The sequence below is a fragment of the Anabas testudineus genome, chromosome 4 (assembly GCF_900324465.2).
Source record: "Anabas testudineus chromosome 4, fAnaTes1.2, whole genome shotgun sequence".
In the NCBI taxonomy this organism is placed as follows: domain Eukaryota; kingdom Metazoa; phylum Chordata; class Actinopteri; order Anabantiformes; family Anabantidae; genus Anabas; species Anabas testudineus.
The window spans coordinates 22,995,816-23,020,716 of NC_046613.1; the positions used below are offsets into that span (position 1 = coordinate 22,995,816).

General features: G+C 41.0%; 2 protein-coding genes and 1 long non-coding RNA gene across 5 annotated transcripts in view; 2 read left to right on the forward strand and 1 right to left on the reverse strand.

The window, feature by feature from the left end:
• LOC113152522 (carboxyl-terminal PDZ ligand of neuronal nitric oxide synthase protein-like) overlaps nucleotides 1-8,654 on the forward strand; it is a 146,784-nt gene extending 138,130 nt beyond the window's left edge. For both annotated transcript variants that reach the window (XM_026345814.1, XM_026345815.1), the window contains exons 11-13: nucleotides 3,595-3,791; nucleotides 3,891-4,015; nucleotides 4,914-8,654. In XM_026345814.1, the coding sequence (XP_026201599.1) occupies nucleotides 3,595-3,791; nucleotides 3,891-4,015; nucleotides 4,914-5,574 (983 nt within the window). In that variant the 3' untranslated portion in view covers nucleotides 5,575-8,654. The remainder of the gene's footprint in view (nucleotides 1-3,594; nucleotides 3,792-3,890; nucleotides 4,016-4,913) is intronic.
• Nucleotides 8,655-12,975: 4,321 nt separating this feature from the next.
• Nucleotides 12,976-15,558, forward strand: LOC113152596. Its single transcript, XR_003297909.1, has 3 exons — nucleotides 12,976-13,066; nucleotides 13,299-13,556; nucleotides 14,678-15,558. It is a non-coding gene; the product is annotated as an uncharacterized LOC113152596 (long non-coding RNA).
• Nucleotides 14,054-24,523, reverse strand: eef1db (eukaryotic translation elongation factor 1 delta b (guanine nucleotide exchange protein)). Of its 2 annotated transcripts, none has more exons than XM_026345944.1 (8): nucleotides 19,751-21,042; nucleotides 19,152-19,278; nucleotides 18,985-19,056; nucleotides 17,010-17,100; nucleotides 16,162-16,268; nucleotides 15,887-16,081; nucleotides 15,566-15,760; nucleotides 14,054-14,204 (listed from the first exon to the last, which is right to left on the reverse strand). In XM_026345944.1, exons 1-8 carry the CDS (start codon nucleotides 21,025-21,027, stop codon nucleotides 14,166-14,168), a joined length of 2,103 nt encoding a protein of 700 aa, XP_026201729.1. In that variant the 5' UTR covers nucleotides 21,028-21,042; the 3' UTR covers nucleotides 14,054-14,165. The 2 variants fall into 2 exon arrangements, with proteins under 2 accessions (XP_026201729.1, XP_026201728.1); XM_026345943.1 differs by lacking the exon at nucleotides 19,751-21,042 and adding an exon at nucleotides 24,383-24,523 and having other exon boundaries at nucleotides 14,055-14,204.
• Between the last annotated feature and the right edge of the window lie 378 nt (nucleotides 24,524-24,901).

Here is a 24,901-nt window from a genome sequence, read left to right on the forward strand (position 1 = left end):
CGAGAGCATTTAGCATCCTGACCATTGAGTCTCAATCTGTGCTCACAAACTAACTTCATTTCCTTATATGTTAGAGGACAAGAGTTCAATTCAAGTTCAGAGTTTGTCACTGGAGTTTCTCACGACTTAGTAAATTGTAATTATATTGTAGGCTCGACATGACTTTTTCTTTTAGGGTAGATATTCCAATTTCATTAGTGTTGCAGAAGGTTGCGTTATCATTTCAGTTGATTCAGTCTGAACACTTGTTGCTGGTCCATGAGTGGGAGTGAGAGCTTGATCATGTGTTTTTAGCCACTTTTCTGTGGCACCCTGTGACACAGCTGTTTTTCATTTTGCTCTTTTTCTTAATAGTTCTGTAAGGTAGGAAAGTGATTTAGCATCAAATCAAAATGATGTTGACAGTGAAAATAGCCTTTCCCACTCTGCTTTAATAACAGTTTGATTGTTCTGTTTCTGTTTCTGTCTGTTTGAACAATGCTGTTAATCCACAGAAACAAAATCCTTATTTCACTGTTAATGAACCATAATTATTAGAGATTCCTCCAAGAGTGTTTGTAGTTGAAAGACAATGTAGCAGACACTAATACACACAGTCCTGTGTTGCACAGCCTTCCTGAACTAAACAAACAGACTGCAGGAATTCTCCCTGAGTGAAAGTCTGGTTTGTTTGTTACAAGGCCCAGAAACATATCCCAACACCTGCAAGTCTCATTTTTGCCTGAGTGAAAGCCCAAAGTGTCCGACCTGTACAACCTCTGCTGTAGTTTATACAATAATGACCGCGCATAATCTTTGTGCTATCGTTGACGATAGGCTGTTCTGATAGTTGTTGTGCTACTGTGCGTACCAGACAATACATGTTACCCACTGCGCTGATTTGTTAGGTTGAAATGCAGCATCTCATATTTTAAATAGAATGCAATTACTTCATCCTTTGTTTTATGTGCTGCCACTGGAGCTGTTAAACTAACTATTGTCCATCTGTCCAGCGTCCAAATGTGATATCACACCACTTTTTATGATGAATTAATTCAATTATCATGGTCAAAGGTCAATGACCTCCAACTATTCCTTCAACTGATGCATAAACTTAAAAGACAGGAAAGTTACACAGTACATGAAAACTCCACTGGTTGGCGAAGTCATACAGCCGCAATGCAGTAATTCAAGTTTACTTTTTAATCTGCCTTCTGTGTCTGTTGTGGTACAGCATCAAAATCACACTCAAAAATCTAGTTTGATTTTGGTTTTCACATTGGCAGCGTACCTCTTCTTCTTATTTTACTTCATTAACCATAGTCAAAACACTGGTAGCCCTAGTGTGTAGTACGAATCTAGGTCGGTGCTGTTTCAGTGATTACATTTTTATAACTTAATTTCATTCAAACTGAGCACTAAGTTTGAAATAGCATGTGTGATAGTCTTTGGGGAAAATGCATATCACTGTTTAATTTAGAACAGTCTTCATAGAAACACAGCCTCTGCTGAGGTTTCAGTGCAGGTGTGTGTTTTAACAGTTACTTATCCAGTATTAATGCTTCACTGAGCAAGATTTGTCGAAAAAATCCAACAGTTTCATCAGCCTAAATCACAGTGGGGGTGCAGTCCCATCCCCACTAATTGGGAGGACATAGATTAACTGTTTGCCCAAATTAAATTCTCAATTGTCAGGTAGAGACACTGGTGGGAAATCTCAAGTACAAGTAGAGACAAATTGATTAAAGTGTCTACAAATGAGCATTCTGTCAGGAGGAAACACCAACGTAAGATCTTTCCTGTCGAGGGTATTGAAATAGCGTTATCTCCCGAGAGGATTGGTACTGACATTATAGGTTCACTAGGAACTGTGAAAGTCTCCTCTTTGAGAAGAATAAACTGATTTATTCAGTATCTCTCACATCGTCTTTTCAGGTGTTTTTCTGGAATTATCTCTTACTCCACGTTACTTTAGCCAGGACCAAGTAGCCTCTAGTCACAGTGGGTATAGTGCCATTTACGCAAACCACTTTAATCGACAGCCTTTGAGATAGCTGACAAATTTGCATTCGTTTAGAGTATACGTGAGCCTTAGGAGAGGAGAGCTTCCGAGCTGGCTCAGGGACAGCCACCACAGAGATGTGGTCATAAATAGTGATGATAAATCACATCTGTGTGTAAATGAGCCAGACAGAGACACCTGGGCCCATTTCCAAACAGCAGGTTTCACCTTTTCAGCAGCATGGCTTTCAAGACAACATGTTGAGAGAGAGCCTGCAAAACATTAAATGTTCCACATTATGCATACATTTTTACAGAGCGCATTTTAGGGTGTGTTGCACAATTATCTTCACATTCTGTTGCCCTTCACAAAGCCCTCCAACGGGCTTACAATGTTACAGCCTCTCCATTAGGAGGTAAACTAGGAGGACTCTGTGGCCTCATTGTCTGGCAGGATCAATAAGGATGTTTAATGGTCCATGCAATGTGACGCTCTCCATCCTGAGATTGTTCCATGACCTCGATGTACAGTCGGTACAGATGAATGACCTTGGTAGGCAGGCAGAACATTGAACAAGTACTCACAAGAACATGTAAATTGTCTTTTTGTAATCACACCAGTGAATGGTCAGTGGTGTATTCTCCTTCTCCTACATTTGTGCGTGACCCGTGTTAGATCACATTTCTTCTGGCCTCTAGCTAATGTGTTTTCGTAGACTTTTTAATGGGAACACAAAGTGAAACACTGGCCTGCTCAAAGTGAAGTCAAGGTTACCTTTTCCACTCAGTTCTGATACTCCATCTGATTCCAAATGGTGATATTTTCTCTCCATTTATCTGGCCGAGACTATGTATCTTCCAGATATGTGAGCGTAAGAGCTATAATTTAAAGAGTTTCAGGCTGATTTCTTGGTCATTACCTGCGCTGTGACTTGTCCTCTCATAGCTCATGAAACAGAAGCAGCTCAGTAAACTGCATCTTTAGAGGTAAAATAATCTGATACTTGTATGTCTCATTAAATGCTTTCCGAGAATCCTTTCTCTCCGAGAGGTAAGATCAGTCTGACAACAGTCTTCACTCTCTTTCACTCGCTGTGTCTGATCCTGCATTTTGGTCCCTTCCTGCTTCATTTCCATTAGAGTTATTGCTGTTGATGTGCATGCGTCATTGCAACTTGTGTTTTATATATTATTCTACTGCTTAGCTCCATAGTCTTATGTTGGATGTATTATCATAACATCCCTTTAAATCTTTGTCTTGGTCTCTTAAAGGAATACTCCACCAGAAATCTAGCTTTGTCTTTTGTGACCTGAAATCTGTAGCTCTGCTCAGTGCAAAGTGTTAAAGATATAATGGGTGAAAAAGTCATAAATTAGAACATTTGTTCTTTATTTAGCAATGTTGCAGAAGACCTGTGATCATTGTTTGACTCGTTCAGTGGAGTATTCCTTTTTTTCCTTTTAAATATACATTTGTGCATCTCAGTCTCAGGTAAACATCCCATTTGTGTTGTTTAATGCTTTAAGGATCTGCAGCAATTAAAAGCAGATGTTCAATCCTGCTTTGTATTCACCGCTCTATATTTTTTCCTCTATTTTCTGTTTCTCCCCCAGTTGATCAAAGTATGTTTGAGAACTCCATTGCCCAGCAGCAGAGTCCACACACCTCCAGGCCAGGCCAGTCCTCAGCCCAGCGTCCTCCGGCATCAGCTAATCCCAACCCGGGCTCCAGCTCAGCTGACACTTCATACTCTGGTGGACAACAGAGGCTGAAAAATGCCATTAACCTGGGAAAGGCAGTCGGGGCAAAGGTCAGTACAACCAGAAAAAAGTAGTAAAAGATTTCACAGTACGACTTATTGAAATGAATCCAGTCAGAATAAATTAATTTCTCTTTCTCTCACATTCAGGTCAATGACTTGTTAAGACGAAAGGAGCCCAGCCACCTCGGGGACATTGGGGTCACAGAGGTCAACAAAAGCATTGGTGCTTCATGGAACTGCATGGACCAGGTGAATCAGACGACTGCCAACAGGTAGGTACATCTACTGTGTGTCCTGTACATCGGTGCAGACTTGGTCCATTTAAACATAGATCTGCTAAACTTAATCATCATTTTAACTTGAATCCTCATCTTAAGGGCAACATACATCATTTTAGATGAATATGTGAAAAAACTTTCTGAGACCATACTTTTAGTTTAATAGTTAAACCACAGAAAGACATCATCTCATTGTAGGCAATCGTATTAAAAAACCTGTTCTGAGAGAAAGTGTCTATCACTGTAAATGAGGTACTGGGTCATAAAAGGTGAATAATTGAAGATCTTTCTGTGAAATGTGGTTTGAAATGATTAATGACACATGAAATGTGCCAGTGAGACATCAGAAAACTTTGAATAAGAACTTTTAAACTTAATAGAATATAAAAAAAGGGAAATGCCTTTTTCATTTTCTGTTCATTCCTTGATTCCATGTTCAAACTCTTGTGTTTAGGGATTTGCTTCAGAAGCATTGATCTGTTGTCTCTCTAACTGAAGATCAGTCAAGCCAAAGTCATTTCACAGCAGCTCTGCTGCCATTTGTCTACATTCACTGGACTGTGAATACATGGTTTAATTTACTAGTGATTATCTGTAAAGCGTTTTCTAACTGGTCCCGACTGTTGTGGATCAGTGTTTTATTTATTTAAGAAGTGACGGACTCCATTGTTGAAACCTGGTTGCATGAGATGAGGTGGACAGGAGATTATTCATGTGCATGATGTTAGGAGCAGTCGGCCAGCAGCTATATTAACTAGTCCTAAAGGTATTTTGGTACCATACCAGCTTAATTTCACCTTCCTTTACCTCCCTCTGGCTCTATTTCCCTATCTCCCCCCTTTTTCTCCTAACCCTCACATGTATCCCCCTCCCTTCCTCTCCTCTCTTCCAGTCGCATCTCCTCCTTTGATTCCTTCCCTCGGCTGGACCCACCTCCCCCGTCTGGGAAGAAGCGCCTCCCTCGAGCACTGAAGACAACCCAGGACATGATGATCTCCTCTGACCCTGTGGTCTCCTCTCCTGACAACGCAGACCCTTCCTCCTTCCCCTCTTCCCCTGGAAAAACTCCCCTCATCGCTAAGGAGGAGCCGGGGAACACCGAGGAGCTGCAGCCGGATGAGAAGCAGCATGAAGAGTCTTCAGATGTTACGCCACCAGCGGGCGATACAGAGACAAACGTTTCTGCTGATACGAAGACAACAGAAAGAAACGGTAAGGTGGATGGAGTGAAAGATGGAGAAGATGAGGATATGGAGGACAGGAGCACTGAAGGAGGTGTGGAGGAACACCAGTCCCAGCTCCAGCTCTCTGTACCAGACCTCATCAACAAAGATCCCCCTCTGCTGGAGTCCAGAGCCAAGCCGTGTGACATCTGGCAGAAGGCGTCAGGGCCGGACTCCCGGCTAGCCTCCACTCCGTGCTCAGGGAAAACCCCCTGTCGCATCAGCCTGGGAGAGGAGGTCATGCTGGGCAACGGCGCCCCCTGCAGTAAAGGCAATGGAGTGGGCACTGAAGACGCTGAACCACATCCAGACCTGCTGTCCTTTGAGTAAGGTGCAGAACCAGCGTCACTTACCACTCCAGTGTGATTCAGAAACATTTTTTTCTTACTTTCTGCTTAAAAGACTCAAGATATCAAACTGACTGCACCGCAGATCAAATATTCACTGCCACTAAATACAAAACTCGTCCTTCTCCAGACTTCACTTTACGAAAAGGGAACAAGTAGTGTCAGGACCCAGGGTGGGAACAAGAGGAGGGACTTTTTTTATATTTTTACCCACTTTTACAAGGTCGTGAAGATAAAATCTTGGCTCTAAGGTGACTGATCAAAGCTCAATCTGACACTGAACTCATCTTTCTAAGACGATGAATCATTGTAAATGGTGGATACTGGTTGGAAGTGAAGGTCCACTGTGCTGCAGAGGAAGTTCAGGTTTTAATGAAGAAAGGAAAAAACAAAAAGTTGGAGGACAATATAATGTTATCAGACTTGTACTTCATGTTTTAAATGATTATTAAAATGTCTTAGTCATACAAAAACCAGGTGATGTAAAAATATAATTAGTGAGACGAAATCTCCCTTTAAGTGTGCTGAAGCGGTAAAATCCTGCTCATTCATTATTTGTGAGCATAAAAACACATTTTAAATCAATATTTTAAAATAGCTAATAATTATTTACAGTATCATCAAGCCGTTACCTGCAGGAGACAGTTTTAATCTATATCAAGGGAAATTTAGTTACATGGTAAATTCATATTATGCAAAAGCTGCTATGATGAAAACTAATATAACAACTAGAGTTACTGTAAATGACACTATAATTCAGACTTTTCTAACTAGAATTAATTATCTTCAGTGGAATCACTTTTTCAGTGTGAAATTTGCAGCCTGAGTGCAGTTTTAGGGGGCGATAGAGGAAATGAGAAGGAGAATCTGAATGAATGTGGATGTGTTGGAGATGGAAAGGTTTTGGGAAGAGTTCACATTGAGTTCAGTCAGTACAAAATGTCAAGCAGCGTTTTGTGCCAGAGTTTGAAGGACTGGAAGCCTTTTGACCCTTAGCTTCATCCATTATAAATAACCTCTCATCCCTTTTTTTTTTTTTAAACTCCAGTAGGATTTGCACTGCAACAGAACTTAGCTCTGACGCTCTAACACTGGCCTTTAGTACAGGACACTAACGTTAGGTCGACAGCTCGTTGTCACCTGGTGTCGGGATGTCAGGGAGCCCGTCACCCTAGTTTTCGCAGTTAGTCCCGCACCATTAGGACTTCTGTGGGTGGATTTTCAGACAAAGCATGTTGAATTGAACAGTGCCTGGTTCATTGGCACGAAGGGATCATCTCATAATACATGAGATCTCATAATACATGAGATGATCTGGGGAAGAGGTTCAAGACCAGTGATGAACAAACCAGATCACTGTGGGCTTCCAGATCCCGACTAGGTACCTGAACAAAACTCTGGGTTAAGTTGAAAATTGCTTCTAGTTGTCAGCTGCTGACAAAAAGTGTCTTTCTGAATTGGCTCAGCTGAAACTCAATTGTTATTACCCTCCCAGAAACCTGCCAGGCAGAGAGGTGGAGGGGCAGCATGTGCTGAGAGGGCTGGAGAAAAGCTGTTATAGAGCACAAGAGAGAAAAGATAACGAGGTGTCGACAGAGAGAGATGAAAGAGGTGTATTTTATTCAAGCACGTCATTAAGTGACAGACCAAAGACAGAAATTAGCAGCTCAGTCAGATGAGTTGTTTGCTTTTAGAGAGCTGTCTGAAAAGAGAAGAGGCTGCTTTTATTTTCACGTCATCTACTAATGAAAAAGTGAAAACCAAAGTCAATGCATTCTAACGTTTCAGTAGTAATTCACATGCTTATTTGTGTTGAGCTGGATAAAGGTGATGTCGTTTTTATTGACACTATTAATACAGAATCTGTTCTGAAGATCTGGATCAGGATTCACTATAGAGACACTCTGAAAATGACAAGTGGGCTCCAGAAGTGACTGCTGCGTCCTTGTTGGGATTTTCTGACCTCAAAAAATAGAAAATAGAAAAAAGAAAGAATAAAAAAAAACGTCCCAGAAGACACTAAGACGGACACGGAGCCAGCTGTGGCTGCGGTCAGGTCGTGCCCAGCAGAATGAGAGGAATGTGGGCTCGTTAGAGAAAGAAAGCTTTGTCCCTCAGACTTTTAATACTTCAAGGTCCCACAACTAAACAGCTGATCCCTGATTAGCTAATAAGATCCAGTTCACCCAAATAACAGAAGATAATTCTAATAATTAAATTTTAAATGGCAACGCGCTCACATTAATAGAGACTTTATCCAACTGGGAGAGTGTAGAGTTGATATATTTTAAAATAGATTTATAAAATCAACCAAAACTAGAGGTTTTAAATTGAAGTGAACCACTCGGCTTCTCAGCACAGACGAACGTAACTGTAACTCACCTGGATGAACCAGGTGGACTGTAGAAGAGAACAGAACCAAACACACACGTGATCTTTTAGTCAGAAGGTGGAAGTAGTAACGGCTGCTCTGAGGGCGTCCGGCTGTCTGGACAAAACCTTTTTATAGACTCATATTTAAAAAAAGCTGTTTTACTTTCTAAAAACCACTACAGTAGATGTAGGTTTCTGTTTTCTGATGAACACAACACTTGTTAGCACAGAAACCAGTTCTCGCTCTAAGAAATGAAGGAAAATGATTTATTATATTTTACTCAGTTATAGAATGTAGTCGTGTCGATCTGTATTATTTAGCTGTCAGAATTGGACAAAAGAAAAAAAAGATCTATTGCTGTCGTCTTGTTAAATCTTGTTTTGTTTTTGCTTTTGTGAAACCAGTCGATTCAATCTCAGACGTTTTGATGAATGAAGGAAGCTCAGCGCTGCACAAACGGACCAGTAAAGCAAACCTGAGACTTTTTATTGCTTATATTTTTAAAATGTCGCAAATTAAATGAATTCATAATTTTGTAATGTAAAGAAAATATGCTACACAAATCAAAATGAATCAATGATTTTACCTTGTATTTTCCTAATGTGTCTTTATTTCTTTTTCAAAGAGAGGATGTAATAACTGCTGTAATCTTTTTTAAAAATCTGGAAATAGACCTAATCATGACCTTATTGTTTGGTGCTGTGTGACTTTGTGTCTTTTAAAAGATTCATTTGACCTTTTTCCCTCTGCTGAAAAAGTTTCGCTTCATTTATTCTGGGCATATCCTGCTTTTACGTCTTCCCGTCATCTAATTGCTGCATCGATGGCCGTCTCCCTCCCACACAGGTCCGCCAGCAAACTTCCTGTTTACATGGAGCCGACATCCGTGTCAGTCTTCAGCATAGACAGACCGTTGTGAGCTTCCTCCCTGTGTTTGATCGGTTGTCTCTGTTTTAGGGAACCAAGCCCACAGACAACAGTGGCAGGAATTCAGGAGACGAAGCTGCTCTGATGTTTAATTCATCTGTTTGTCCTAATTCACAGAAGTCCTCGTCTTCCTCTTGGTGTCTCTGTGCGCCGCCAGCGTCAAGATGAATCCAAGCCCCCATCAGGAATCCGACAAAGAGACAAGTGGAGGACGAGGCAGGTCATTAGAGGTGTAAACATCCAGTCAGCTGAGACACACAGATCCTGTCACTGGTTCAAATCTGAAGCATTTATTCCGTTTCTATACAGGAATAAAGAAATTAAGAATCCTCAGGGACCATTATCGGGGTCCTTGAGGATTCAGTCTAAACACTGTTACAACACGTTTCCTGATTGCACACGTTAATTTGATGATTAGCTCATTTGTGGAAAGAAGCATTTCCCAGAACTATAAACATAATTAGAGGTGTTGCTGTTGTGGTGTCATTGAAAACTGTAAAAACACTTTCAGAACACAACTAAACACTCGTGTGCTGTGTTAATTGTTTGGCAGCACTTGAACCAGAAGCTTAGAGAGAATTGAGCAGCGATTTATTACTGGACAAACCTCAGACTGATCAAACTTCATGGCTTTGAGCTTCACACCTTCAGTCCGAGTAGAACCAGTCCCAACAAACTGGATTTGTACCATTTGGCTTCTCAAATGACGAAGTGAAAATCTTCAAACTAATGTGATATTAAGAGTTTCAGAGTTGAGTAGACAGAGTTTTACCCTCTATAATGTAACAGGGGTTTGATCAAATTGTTGAGGGATTTGGTTTCATCACTCAGCAACAACAAGACTAAATTAAACTGCAGCTACGTTCATTTGAATAAAAGTTTATTTCAGCTAATATCCATAAAACACATTTAGGAAACTGATTCATTCATTTAGCAGCTCTAAATATAATTGCAGTGTCCCAGATTGGCGTTTTCTACACGTCACCCTCTTCTCCCATGTTTTCTAAGTTCTATCAAAATATGCTTCTGCCTCCAACATGACTATCACACCCGAAGTGTGTTCAACTTTCTTCCATCCCAAAGCACGGCTGCATCCTCTCTGTGCCATAACCCAACAAACAACAACTACCTCAGAAGATTAGATTCTGATTTGGACAATTTTACTTAACAAACAGTTAAATGTTGCTGGATGATCTGTCGCAGAGATCCTCAGACGATGCTTTGTGAGGTATTGTACATCTAATCTGTGCTCCACAAAATGTTGTTATTTATGTCACAGTGTCATTTGTAGGAGTGCTGAGCAGAGGGAGAGATCTCAAATCAAGATTAGCGCAGCAATCAGTGGCGTTGGGAGCAAACAGAGCTGCTGCAAATGAGCTCCCCCACGTGATGCTTTCAGAGCAGCATGAAAAGCAACGATGTGCTGTTCTTAGTGAACGTAAAAACAAGCTCCAGACTCAGTGTGAGGCTGTGAGACTGTGATACAGCGTGTAGAATCTGTTATTTGAGGAGGCAGCCAGCATCGTAACACCTCCGCCCCCCCGTCCGCCAGCAGACGGTAACGTCTCCTCAACAAACAACTGTGACTCAGCAACACTACAGACAGAAGAAGAAGAAGAAGAGGAAAAAGATGAAGAAGAAGAAGATGACCTTCTTAATGACCGTCATGTCCACGTGGAGTGATGGAAAATGTTAGATCAGCATGTTTGACTGTTGATCCACTGAGATTCGTGTTCTCCAACAGAGACGTTGTCAGTAATAGAGGCAGTAACAACTCCTCTGTTCTCCAGCCAACAGAGGAAACTCCCAGCTAATTTAAACTAGCTCGTTATGGTTTCATGCTTTTTGGCATGAAGTGAAATGAAAGTTGGAAAATCCAAACACATGAAGTCAAATGACAACGTGTTTGTGTGTTGTGTGTCTGAGCTATTTATGTCTTTATGAGATATATTTGATTTTTCCAGTTTCTTCGTCTGTCGGTTCAGTAAAGGTGAAATTTGAACCTGAGGTTTCCAAATGTTTAACGTGTCAGTCGAGGTGCTTTTGTCACTGTTACAGAGTTTTGAAAGTTCTGCCTGAAGTTTCCAAAGAACTGCGTCATCAGAGAGTTCAGATCAGTTTCATGCTAACTCATTATTATTGTGTAGATTTCAGAGCTGATAGTTTTGGGCTGATCAGCTGCACGTTGTAGCTGCAAGATGATGCAACTACATGTGACTCAGACTCCATCTGACTAACATCACATTTGTCTTAAGCTGCATGGAAATCTCCCTGATATGATCCAGAGCACCACACTCAGCCACCCGTAGTTTGATATCTGCTCTCGCTCGCTCAGCTCATTGGCAGCACCCTTAACCCTCAGGAGAAGCCATGTGACTGCTGGAGCATTAGTCACTGCCAACTGGCAGGATGGAGTTCTTATCAGGTTTATTGATCAGCAGAGGGAAAGATTACAGCTCAGTGTTTGTGTGTTTATGTGCGAGAGACAACCTGAGAGGAATCAGTTGACCCAATCAGGCACAGCAAAGCCTCAAAACAGCTTCATGCACACAGCAAAAACAAAATTGAATCTATAAGCTGCTGCTGCGAGTTCACAACAACAAGCAGAGCGCTGCTGCCAAAGAGCTTGAGAGTTTCAGTGAGAGCAGATTATGTATAGACGGATGGAAAGTCCCTGTCCAGCATGTGAGGCCCGTGTTTGGTGCTGCCCGACTTTGACTTGACTCGTTTCAAAGACAGAAAACGAGCGTCGCTCCTGTTCACGTCTACTTTACAGCTTCATCCGTCTCTGAGCCGTCCGTCCATCTGTCATCGAGGACGGTATCACAGACAGGGCCTCGTTTACGGGATGAGCCTGTCAAAAAAGCCCTTCACAACAGGATGGAAGTGAGACAGGCAGGCAGGCAGGCAGACAGGCAGACAGACAGACAGACAGACAGACAGTTAACTGAGGCTACATCAGCTTTGTCGGAGCAGGAAAATTGGCCACAGGGGTTTTACTGCAAAGCTGTTATTTTAACAAGCCATTAAATGCAGTGTTGAATCTTTCAACCTGCCAGTGTGACATAATTATTTTATTTGTTTCCAAAGCAAATCAGCTTCTTATTTGGAGCCATTTTCCTCCAATTTCCTACTGAGAGAAAATGCTTGTTTCTTTTCTCCTTTTCATTAAGTTTCTTTTCCCTCAGGGTTAGTGTGAAAATAATAAACAGACGCACGGCAGCGTCACTTCATACACGAACACACCTCTGCAGCTTTCAGAGGACAGAGTGCACTTTGATTTTATAGCTACTTCATTATTATAGCTGACCTGGAATTTTGATTTGCCTGCTCTTAAAGGTCAACTATGGATCGTAGCAGGTTGCACGCGCTCCACAGTCTACAGACGCTCTAACAATCACTGACACTGAGTGGCTCTTAACTCTTTAACCTACTGCTCGAGTGCAGCATAAATATACTGAGTGCTGCGGCTCTCTGGTGCCATGTGGTTGATATTCGTGGTGTTGCTGATGTGTGTTGACTGCTTTTATAGATCCATCGCTTTTACTTTCTCTTAATAACTTGTTTAAGTGAAGTGAAGAGGACGTGTTCCTCTGCTGGAGGTCACACATGGACCACACTGCAGTACACTGGGCCTATCTACACATCATCTTCACTGTGATGTGTTTTTGCAGCAGATACTCGGTCCATCCTGTGTATCTGGAACCTTTTTTGAATTGCAGCTGGATATATCTCAACATGTGGCGCCCAGTCATGTAGTTAACTGCAGGCTAAACAGTCCCATCTAGTGGACAAGTGGATTAAATACATCTTCAACAAAAGAGAAACCAGAATAAAATAGATTTGAAGATTTAGTGAAACATCAACACGTGTCAGCAGTTTTATTATAAAACTGCTTCATTACAAGTAAAAGATCTTTATTCACTTTAAGTATCGAAGGTACACATGGTTGACAGTAGAGAACTAAATACCCTCTGTACCTTCTCTAGCACAGAGTCTCACTACTGACTTTGACAGTACTGACTGAAAACTGGACAGGTACCTCTGAATCTGGTTCACAGTAAGTCCACTTGTTGATTCAAAGTACTGCACGATATCAACGGTAGCTCTGAACCTGAACTCACCTGTTTCTCGTCCACAGATCCACCTGAGTTTCCTGTTCCTGCAGAAACAGGTGAGTTCATTTGAACACGTTATGAACGGAGAGAGAAGCGTTTTAGAAGGTTTATTTAAGAGTTTCTATCTCTTCTGTTTAACTTGATGATTTCATCATGAACCTGTTTGCAGACGTTTAAACCACTGGAGCTAATTAGAGCTGTTTTACTGGTTCCATGAAAAACCTGCTGATACTATTGAAACTTAAAGCACAGAATATTTATTTTACTTGTTTGGGACGTCTCCTGCAGCTTCGGTGGCCTGGACCCTGTCGGCACCGACCCAAGGCTGCTGCTCTTTCTATCCAGAGCTGCGTGAACTGCAGGAGCTACTGTCCATGTGCAGAGCTGCTAGAGATGCTGCAGAGAATGTGTACAACACAAGGACCTGGATTTTTCAGAGGACCAAAGGTTCGCAGCCCCAAACTCATCCTGTGATCAGGAAGTGGAAATCCGGCTTCAGCTCTGTTCCCTCCACTGACTCAGAGGAAGCTCTTCCATCATCATTAGGTCAGTGGCTTTGTGCATTTTCTGTTATTTAGAAAACTAACTGAGGTTCTAACAACAGCCACTGAACAAATAGATATCTTTGTGTATTTGGTCCAGAAATAGCAGGTCGGCATTTTAAAATGATGTAATCATCATCAAAAACAAAACATACATTTAGTGTTTATTACAGTTAAGTTCATTCATTTGCTGTGTAGGAGGTTAGTTTAGTATATTATATATTATCAGTACAGGCTGGTGTCAATGGATCAGACTAAATGTTATCAACCATTAAAAGGGGGATTTCACCTAAATTTAAAACTCACCAGTCTTTTCTCAGGTTACAGATTTCTGTGTTGATGTGATATGAATGTAGATTATGTCGCTGACAGAACCATAATCCACAGACGTATTAATAGTTTATTAATAGATTTGTTTGGTAGATAATTATCCATTTGTGGAAGCAGAAACTGCAGCTGTATGTGCGGCTAGATGGGTGAAGACTTCCTACAACAGTAAGAACACGAGAGCGACAGGAAGTTCAGTGCAAGAGTTGGGTTTTATTGTTATTAACCGTTGACACAATCAGCAGAAAAACAAAGTTCGACCAAACACAAAACAGCACGTGTGGAATCAGATCTTGTTGAAAGCTGCTATGTCAACACTCTGGACCTGAAACAGAGCAAAAGGACGTTTAAGTATCACAGCTGGAAAGTTGGAGCATACACGGAAACTCTGTTTGTTCTGTGATGTTAATGTAGAATTAAAGATCTGGTTTATTCGTTCCCACTGTTAGACTGGGTGAAATGTTCCTTTATTACAACAGACGGACACTGAAGTTTGTTTTTTAGTAACATGTCGTGTTTAAAGATGTTTGTTACCTGGATATAAAACTAATGTGTCATATGAGTGAACCACCAGTGCAGCAATGAAGCTCGTGTGTTGTCTGTGGCAAATGAGTTAAATCAGGTGGATTCACACAGGAGAGTAAACCTCCTCAGGATAAAACCTGATTTACATTATTCACCTATTAGTTTTTGAACATGTCGGTTTATTAGTCGCCTCGTCTGCTACAACAGTTTTTTAAGCCTCTCTCGTGACATTCAGGTAAAAAACTAAATACATTTCTGTGTCTGTGATTTCAGATCATTGGACATCAGTCGTGTTCCACATGTGACAGGACGTCCGATGAACGCCGTCTGAATGACCTCATCTACCCATAGGCACAATCACTGATTCAGGTAAAGTTTTTAAAAGCGGCAATATGAAACTTCAATGTCGTGTTTCAGCACCTGTTCTGCAGCATGCACATCTATACTGAATATAGATGTGCACATCTATACTGAATATAGATATGCACATCTATACTGAATATAGATGTGCATATCTATAATATTAGGATCGTCTTTAAGCAGCTTTATTTATTTCATCTGAAAAATATCATTTAAATATTGTGACTACACATCAGACAAAGTGGATTCAGTGCAACAGAAGTATCTGTTCAATGTCCAACTTCAAACTAACTTCACTGTAAAATGCCAAGTGGAGCATGATGGTCGACACTTTACAGTCTCACTTCTTCCCGTTATTAAGTTGTGACCATGAAATAATTTTCTCCTGAATGTCAGAACAGCAGAGGGACTGTGTTGAGCAGTAAAACCAACTTTAACAAAAATAACAATAAGAGCTTCTGTTAAAGTGGTGCTGAGTCAGCTTTCTGCACAAAGACGAGGCTGAATAGTGAATGAACTAAAGTGCTGTTTATTTATGTAATGGTCTAAACTCATTAATCTAAATGTCCAAAATAAGAAATAACTTTTCTTTTTGACAGTATTTACTGACCTGGTCTTCACTAGATGTGCCTGATGTACTGGCAGCTGATTTTAATTTATCTGTGTACTAGATTTACTTTGTTTGAAATGTAATATTTCAATCACTGTAATTCCAGATGTTCCAGGAGTTTCCTCGCTCAGCTGTTCTATACTGGGACGTTTGCAGACACTCTTATCCTCAGTGTATTGCACAGTACTTACATAATCTTCAAACTTGGTGATCTCCTCCTCCAGCATGTCTGTTCCCACCTTGTCGTCCTCCACAACACATGCGATCTGGAGCTTCTTGATACCGTAACCCACAGGAACCAGTTTGGACGTGCCCCACAAGAGACCGTCAGCCTGAACCGAGCGAACGCACTCCTCCAGCTTAGCCATGTCAGTTTCATCATCCCACTGAAAGAGGAGGGGGGAGATGATGAAACGCAACATGAAAGACGAGCTCAGTCAGTATCGAAAACATTTGTTGAGCCCGTTTCTGATGCTCGTGACGGAGATATGGAAATTCAAAAATCTACTTACAGGTTTGACATCCAGTAAGATCGAGGACTTGGCGATGATGACGGGCTTCTTTGCCTTCTTCTCTGCGTACTCTTTTAACCTCTGCTCTTTGAGTTTCTCTGCCTCTTCGTCTTCATCACTCCCAAACAGATCAATATCATCGTCGTCATCCTCCTCTTCTTTGATTGGAGCGCTGGACTTCTGAACGGTAGTGCCCTGAACAGACAAACACTGGTTACTCATATCAGCTGCTAAGATAAAAGCTAAAGCAGTACTGAACTCATGTGGGACCTTACATTGGTGTAGGGGACTGAAGGAGCCGGAGTCACAGCTGCAGGAGACTTCTCCAAAACGGACACCCGACATTCCAGTTTGGAAAGTGCCGCCCTTAAGTCGTCCACCACTAATAAAGCAGAACCAGAGTCAGTGAGTCTTAACACAACAACCTTAAAGAGATCCATACATATAAAGTTAGAACCCTGTTAATGTGTTTCCTCCTCTCTGTTCTCCTCTGCAGGTCTCCTCCTCCTCCAGAGTCCAGTTACTGGTTCTACCACCCTGTCCAGTGTTTCTGCTGCTTGTTGCTTTTGTTTTTTGTTGCCTACTGTTCTTTTCTCTCTTCTCTTTACACTCACCCCACGAGGCAGAGTTCTGCTGGAGTTTTTCCTCTCCACTGTCTCCTGGTGCTGCTCAGTGGAGTTGTTGGGTTTTCTATATCAATCTATATTAGTTATATTTTCTAAGGTTTTAAACCTTAAACACTGTAAAGTGCCTTGAAATGACTTCTGTTGTAATTTAGCACTATTTGAATAAACTCAATGAAATAATAATAATAATAATAACGAGTGTCCACTTGTTTTTTTCCTCTTATTATTAAACTTTTTATATAATTTCAGTTATGCTATTTAAGCAGATTTGTCCCCATGATCTTTGCCATCATTAGTTTAATCTAAGAAAACCAGAATAAATTACTGTAACGATGTATTAATGTAATTTTATTAGAGAAGCTGGGATCCACAGGTGTTTAGTTGTATGTGAGAACTATTAAGTAAATTGTGTCACTGTTATCTCTGATCATTACTACAGGTGATTCAAACACTAAGTTTGCTTTCAAGCTGGTAAAGAAATCAACAAACAAGCCCACCTTTATGTAAACTCTGGTTCTCGAGCTCCAGGCTCTTAATGCGAGAGACAAGTTCTCCTTGATCAGCTGTGCTGCCGCCGCTTGTGGTGCTCTGCACAATCAAGACACAAAGAAAGACAGAACGTATCAGTGAGAGCGACATCTAGTGGGTAAACCAGAGTGTAACACAGCTCCCACATGTGAACACAACACACACAGCCAACGAGCCATCTCAGCAGCATCTACAGCCACAGTGGCAGCAGAAGTAGACAAACTGTACACGGATCCTAATAGAAAAAGAAGAGTGATAAGCATCTACATGGACGGCTCTGCAGCATGCCACTAAGGAATCTAACATTATGGTTGTAACTCAAATCATCACACTCAGGCATGGATGTCAGCAGAGTCCACTGACGGAGTGACTGCAGCAGAGGGGCTTCCAGTGACACACAAGGTTTGGCGGCACTTACAAAGTGGGACTGTTGGCTCGTGGCAGGTTGATCAGACCCTCTGTTACTCAGTGTAGTCTTCAGCTGAGTGAACGTTGGGATTTCAGGTATGAAAAAGGAGGAATCGAGGAAAGGAAAGGAAGGAGTAAGACTGAATGAAGGAGTTCTGAACAGAAAGCAAACAGAGCAACTGAGGGAACAGCATAAAGCTGGGAGGATATGGGAGATGATAAAATACAAGACAACTTTCACACACACCACTCACACCAACATCTCTGTAGAGTAAGTCTGGCACCTACATCTCCTTTAAGTTAACACGTGAACAAAGATATGAAGTTTAAACTGTCTGCAACATAATGGAAGTGTATTAAAAATGTAATGTGTGAGCCAATCAAAGCATGTTCAACAAACTAAGAACAATCAAGTACACAAATGATTTTATCACAAACACCAATGAAAGGTCAAAGGGAAAACGTTTGTGAACCCACAGGTGTTTCTGAAAATGCTTAGTAATAGTGGATATCAATAAATGTTTCTATAGCATTTTAAATAATCGTAAAAGGCAGAATTTGATTCTATCATTTCACGAAAAGGCCAAATGTCCAGTTGGTTTTCCAAGTCACAGCTATAGTGGCAAGAATAAATATGTGAACCTTTTGGAATTTCCTGGTTTTCTGCAATAATTTGTCATAAAATGTGCTCTGATCTTCATCTAAGTCAAAAGTATTAACAAAAATAATGGGCCTGAAATAATAAAACAAACATAAATCTGATCTTTCACGTCTTTAATGAAAAGAACCTTAAAAACCTCATAGTGCAAGTGGAATCTGAAGCCAATAATGAGTTGAGTGTTTGTTGTGCCCTTGGGGTCATTTTGACTGACCGTCCACTTCTTGGTCGAGTAGCCACAGTCCCAAAATGTCTCCATTTGTAGATTGTTTAACTGTAGACTGGTGGGTTTTAAGTCTTTGACATCACTTTGTGACTTTCCAGCTTTATGTAAATCAACAATTCTTAGTCTTGGATCCTCTGAAAGCTCCTTTTGGTAAGATATGGCTTACATAAGAGTATTCTCAAAAAGTTGGAGTGTTTTTTTGTCAAAGTAGCTGTAGTCCACACCTCCAAATTAATTTTCTTAACTTATGCTAACACCTGATCCCAATTAGCTTTTGTGAGGTCATTAATCAAAGGGTTCACATACTTTTTCCAATCACAATGTGAGGTTTTTATAGTTGTACTGAATAAGTACATGTATAGATCAGGATTTGTTTGTGCTATTATTTTAGGCACATTATTTGTTAATACTTTTGACTTAGATGAAAATCAGATCACATTTTATGACAAATTAATTCAGAAAATCATGAAATTAACTAAAAAGGTTCAATTTTTCTTGCCATCGTTTCTTAAATATTGTGATATAGACATAATGTAGTAATACCCAATCACACCTTTATCCTGGACATTTTAAGACAATGTGGTATACCTGAGATAAAAACTGAGATAAGAGGTACACACACGCTGTCAAATGGAGGTACAGTGATACTTACTCCTGCTAGAGATTTCTGGATGTTCTCCCGGGCCCGAGCTATGTCTTGCAGAATGGTGTTAGCGCCAACATTCTTAAAGAAAATGAGCAGATAGTTTCATTTAGACTAATACAGAGATGGAACGAGTGAAGGCTTAAAACAAAAGATAAACTCAAGTTGAAAGTTGCCTTGGGTTTCTGTGCTGGTTGTGAGCTGCCATTCATGTGTTCATAGAAGCGTCTCTCTGCTTCATCGTAGCGAGGTTTGTCAAACCAGACCTTCTCCTGGGCCAGGAAGTCAACGGCGCTCATGGTGCTACAGAGAAGAGAGTGAAGTAGGATAAGAGTCCTGTCTTATGATGTGTAAACAGAACATGCAAGGTGGGAAGAGGTTAAGAACTTTGTATTCTACTCCGACTAAGAAAACTAATTACCCCTAAATACATATGATCTATATTCAATATTTGAAATTAGCAATAAAATCTTTTTTATATATTCTTTTATCTATTATTTTTCCACAGACCCCAGATCGCGACACAATTATTTAAAAGAAATCTTAAAAGTAGCGTTGGAAAAATAAACAATGGTTCACACATACGATATTCTGGAAAATTAAAAACATCTACAGGAAACAACGAATGAATGAAACAAAACAAATGAAAAAACAAGATGAACAATGAAAATCAACAACAAAAAGGGAAACATGATGGATTAAAGAAAAACAATGAAACATGAAATGAAACATCTGGAGCCGCTCCACTCTCCCAGTTTGGTCAGTTTGGTCATACTTGTCCCTTAAAGAGGAGTTGGAGGCGACTGATGAGGCCTCTGGTTCTGGCCTCCGACCCTTCTTGGCTATGGTGACTTTATCCCCACTGCAAGCGTGGAAATTGCTCTCTGCAGCATCATACCGCCTCTTGTCCAACCACACCCGCTCACTGTCCGGGTGAAGGAAGTAGCAGACTCCTGCCACTGATGGGTCTTCCTTTTCCGGCACCTCAGCTGGTTCCTCTTCTTCCTGGATTGGGTGCAGAGCATGAAAGACTTCGGCTTTACCCTGCTGGACCACCTGTTTCTCCCCCACCACCATCTCCTCTTCCTCTTCTTCCTCCTCCTCCTCTACGAGGCTTTGAGGGTGGTCGCTACTTCTGGAGGTGGAGGAGCAGCTCGACCGCTTGGAGGAATTGTTGCCGTATAGATTCTGGTAGAAGGCTGCTTCAGCACGGTCATAAAGCGGTTTCTCCAGCCATACATCACTCAGCAGCTCCACTGGAAAACGAGGAAGTCCGTTAATCGACTCTCGACCGGTTGGGGTGACAGCTGCTTGTTGGACGACGGGTGTCGCAGGAGTTGGGGCTAAAGACTGGTATCCTTCATCAGGTGTTCTAGGTGTGATGGAGCGGTTAGGTGGCGGCGGGAGGTTCAGGGAATTTGGAATAGAAGGCTGCGTGGATTCTTCAACAAAGCGGCGTTCTGCTTTATCAAAGGTCGACTTGTTCACCCACACTGCCTTTACCACATGGTGACAGGCCACCTGATCGTCGTGGTGGCATGTCAGTCCTGAGCAAGTTGGAGCAACAGTGGACGGTGAGTTTGGCTGTTTCCGTGGTGCTTGAGGACACTGGTTTGGGTTGCTGGTCCCATTAGAGGTGCTTGCCAACCAGCCCTGGTAGAGGCTCTCAGCTCGCTCATAGATGCTACGCTCAAACCACACATTAGCGCGCTCGGCTTGCAGGCCAATCAGAACAGCGTGTGGGTCGTGTGGTTGACTCTTGTTAGGGTTCTCTTCACTCTTGGTCTTACTGTCAACCTTCACCTCAGAGCGACTCTCAGGATTAGACGAACGTTTCTTGCGACGGCGGCTTTTCCCACTGCGCTTGACATCTCCGTTTAAGCTGCCACTCTCCGGGGAGGATGACGCAGCATCTCCATTTCTCTGACCTGATTCAGTCTTGTTCCTACACCCTGGTGTAGTGTTCACAGACCGGTCCACCTGACAGTGATTGGGAGGCTGATCATGCTCCAACTCAGCTGCTGCAGAGCAGTGGGGGATCTTCTTAGACATCTTTGATCCGTTGCAAAAAACAACAAAAAAAGAACAGGTACAGGCTTTTGGATTAGAGACACAGAAAGGTTTAACAACACAAAGGGATTGATCTGCAGTTGCTTCAGAAAGTAGACACCTTTACTTTGTACCTTTACTTTCTGCAAACATTATCATTTACTGATTAAATTTAAAATGGAAAACAAATTTCTTCCCAACAGGTGGTGTTAGTCTGTATTCATCATTCAAAAATGGAAAATAAAAGATACACAAACTGTAAACTAAGCAGCACTTGAAAGCATGCTCCCTAATTTGCCACCGATCTCACTCACCACAGGTTTATAGATACTTTGAGAATATCTCTGATAAGAGGTTTTAAATGGCACTGGGGTCCATTTATTTTGTTGTGCACTGATTCACTATGCTGAATCATAGTAGTCTCTCTCACTGATGGGCTAACGAGCTGAATCAGCTGTAAAGCTGCCGACGCACACTACAAACTGACGACAGTCCAACATTGCCCAATGGCGAGCTTGGTGTGCCAGACCTGGGTCCTTCTTACATAGTTTCGCTGAATGGCAAAGTTCTTGTGTTCCTGACTTCTTGCGTTTTACAGTGTACAGTTACAGTTACTTGCATGTTTTTGAGTTGTGCTCCTTGGAATACTTAGAAGAGGTTTTATATCCTTATCCTTATGTGAATACTTTAAACTGCCCAAATTCAGGAGTCAAGAGCCAGATTATTTAATTAAAAGTCTGAATAATGTGGTTTTCTATGTTTATTTAATTCAGATTAAAATAAATCATTTAGGATTATCAAGTGTAGAGGGATGTGGAAAATATCCATTAAAAAGTAAACCTACAGCACATTATAGTGTGAAAAAAGTGAGAGGGTCTACTTTCTGAAGCATCTTTCTAAGTATGTTTTAATAGATCTCTATTAATCTATTTAATCTATCTGTGAATAAACAAAAACTATAAATCAGTCCCAGAGAAGGACAAAAAGCATGCAGGGAATTAAGAAAGTCTTGCGAACTAAGCAATATGTTATGATCCTAAAAAGTTTCATCCACTTAACGTAAAAATTGCATACAAGGAAAGAAAAGTTCAAAGATTATTTTTCAAAAAAGAAAAAACATTCTTACAACTATGGATTTTGGAAATGCACTGACATGCTCATGCATAAAAAATAATTCAGTAGCTATTATTTAATAAAAAAGTGCATGCCATGCTGTTTTAATGATATTGCAGTGTTCTGTACAGGAAATGCATTCCCTTAGTGTTTGACCATGGGGAGGTTATTAATATTGATCCAAGAGTAACTAGACTACTGAAATGCATCTGGGCACCATTCAGGGAAGTCATTTCCTGCTGTCAATTACAAAATCATATTCAAGCTCTTAACTCACCTTGCTTCCTAAAGGTGTTGCACTCAAATTAGTATGAAAGTCAAATGCTCAACACGTTCTTTTCATCCAGTTAACCGCAAGCCATTGAAAAAGAAATTCAACAAATCACCATCTTGATCCAACTTAAACACATACAGGGGATAAAACTACTGCACATACACAAAAAAGAAACTAAATCCAAACCACCCTCTGTCATAAAGAGTACTCACTTGTCAGATTCTGAATGCAATATGATAGGAAAGAAGGTACGGGTTCCTTTAACCTCCTTCAATGAGGTAAGATTAACCAAATTGTTTTTAGACAAAACTGGACACATCTTCTTATTTTATTTAATTTTAATAATTTCTGTTTTGTAGATTAATAAATGCATAAAAATGGTAACAACTATTCTAAGGTCGGGTCATCTGATGCAGCACTCAATAAGTCTAATTACTCCATCATGGTCCTGTTGAAGAACAAACGATGCTCCGACCAAGGCTGCCGCAGAATGCAGTGATAGCCAAGTGTCAGCAGCAAAGCACTCCCACACCATCACACCTCCTCCGTGCTTCACGGTACAATTACCATTTGTGTCTCACCAAAACTGGTGGTTCAAGTTTGAAATAAACAAACCAATAACAAAACTAACTCAAATTTGGATTTACCAAAGTCCAAGGACCAGGTCTAATGTCTAGTCCTTGTGTTTTGGCCCAAGCAATTTTCTTTTTATTTCCTCCATCAGTGGTAGTTTCGTCTTGAGTAATTCAACCAAGACGGGCACTGTAAAGTCCCTTGAGATGACTTATGTTGTGATTTGGTGCTATATAAATAAAGTGAATTTAATTTCTGTGTTCAAGAACAAGTATGTCTTCAAATAATAAGGACCAGTTGTGTCTCTTTAGTTAGTTCAGCAGCTTTGTCATAATAAGGAACAGTACAGTACTCCCTACAACGTAAAAAAGAACATAAAACAAATGTAAAACATGAATCACTGACTGAAAGTGTGTCCAACCATTTTAGTAATTTACATCTTTTTAATGTGACATTACAGGTCTGGAACAGAAGGAGTGGACATTTCCCCATAATGTTTTTACTAAAATGACATATGCTCATTGACCACTTCATTAGGTACACCTGCACAATCCAGTTCAGCTGCTGTGCCATGATTTTTACATTTACAAGGTTCAAATTTCCCAGTTTTTGTTGAAAGTTTTAATTCTAGTAGTAGTTTTAATTCTACTATATGTTGATTAGTGAGAGTGCATAATCTGAAGAGATGCGTACATTAATTGATGTTCCTAATGTTTTGCCCAAGACATTCTCATAAACACATTTAATAAAATATTATAAATATCTCTTTATATAATCAGATGAGAAATAACCCAGTAATAGTTGGAATACATGACGGAGGTGCTGTACTCGATTACATTACACTGTACAGGTGTACCTAATGAAGTGGCCACTGAGGGCACAGTATCATCTTATAATTATAAACAGCATTAATGCAGCAGGCTACAAAGACAGTGTACTGAACAGAAATTAATACAGATCTCGGATGAAAAGATGCTGCACAGTAAAACAAACCAAAGCAGCTCAGACCCTCCACGGAGTCATGACAAGCTAACCTCAACGTTAGCCACCTATTCATCTTCAAGAAGGACCTAGCAAGGACGAATGCTGTGAGCAGGTGGTTAGCACTTCACGGACACCATAACAGCGTGAGCTGCATTAAACCGAAACACAAATCATTCATATTCCATTTTGACGTGTATGGTAAATGTCAGGGACGCTCACTGAAGCCGGTGTCCGCCCGACGTGAGAGCCGCTCCGGGTAACGTTAGCACCAGCTAGCTGCCCGCTCAGCTAGCTAGCCGTGTGCTAGCAGCAGCTAACACAAGCAGCGAATATAAATTACTGTCAGTCAACAGGACACGAGCACTAATCCCCGCACTGAAACCCCGACTGTCGGTCACAGGCGACGTTACTTACTGTTGTTTTTTGGGGTCTTGTCGCTGAAGGACCAGGCCGCGGGATGAGACGCGCGTTTCTCCAACCGTGTGCTAACAGGAAGGAGGCGGAGGAGGAGGCGGAGCGCCGGTGAGCTCAGAGTGGGGGAGGGAGCGTGATGACTCGGTGCTGATGCTGCACGATCCGTGATGTAAACTGACACTCACTACATCTTTTACAAGGAAACTACAGAATGTCGAAATTAAATCCACAGCACTGTTTATACTAGTCTCTCTGTTGCTGTAATTTGATTGAATATGGTTAAGAATATTTAGGTTATGATATAAAACTATAAATAAAATATTTTCCTCTTTTGATTTCTTGTTGCAGATGAGGCAGTTTCATGCATGAACCTCTGCATCTATCCAACCATGCAGCTTTTGCAGTTTTTGCTCTTATAAAGTCTAGATTTTCACTTTCACGCTATGTCTGTCTGTTTGACTTATGCTCTGTCATATAGCTCCACCTCCTTGGAATTTGTATCTGCCCAAGGCCAAGTGA

Coding starts and splice junctions, on each gene's coding strand:
- eef1db (XM_026345944.1), bottom strand. CDS start 21,027: ATGTCTAAGAAGATCCCCCACTGCTCTGCAGCAGCTGAGTTGGAGCAT. Junction 19,279..19,750: donor AACTCCTCTTTAAGGGACAA/GTATGACCAAAC, acceptor TCTTCTCTGTAG/CACCATGAGCGCCGTTGACT. Junction 19,057..19,151: donor AACCAGCACAGAAACCCAAG/GCAACTTTCAAC, acceptor ATTTTCTTTAAG/AATGTTGGCGCTAACACCAT.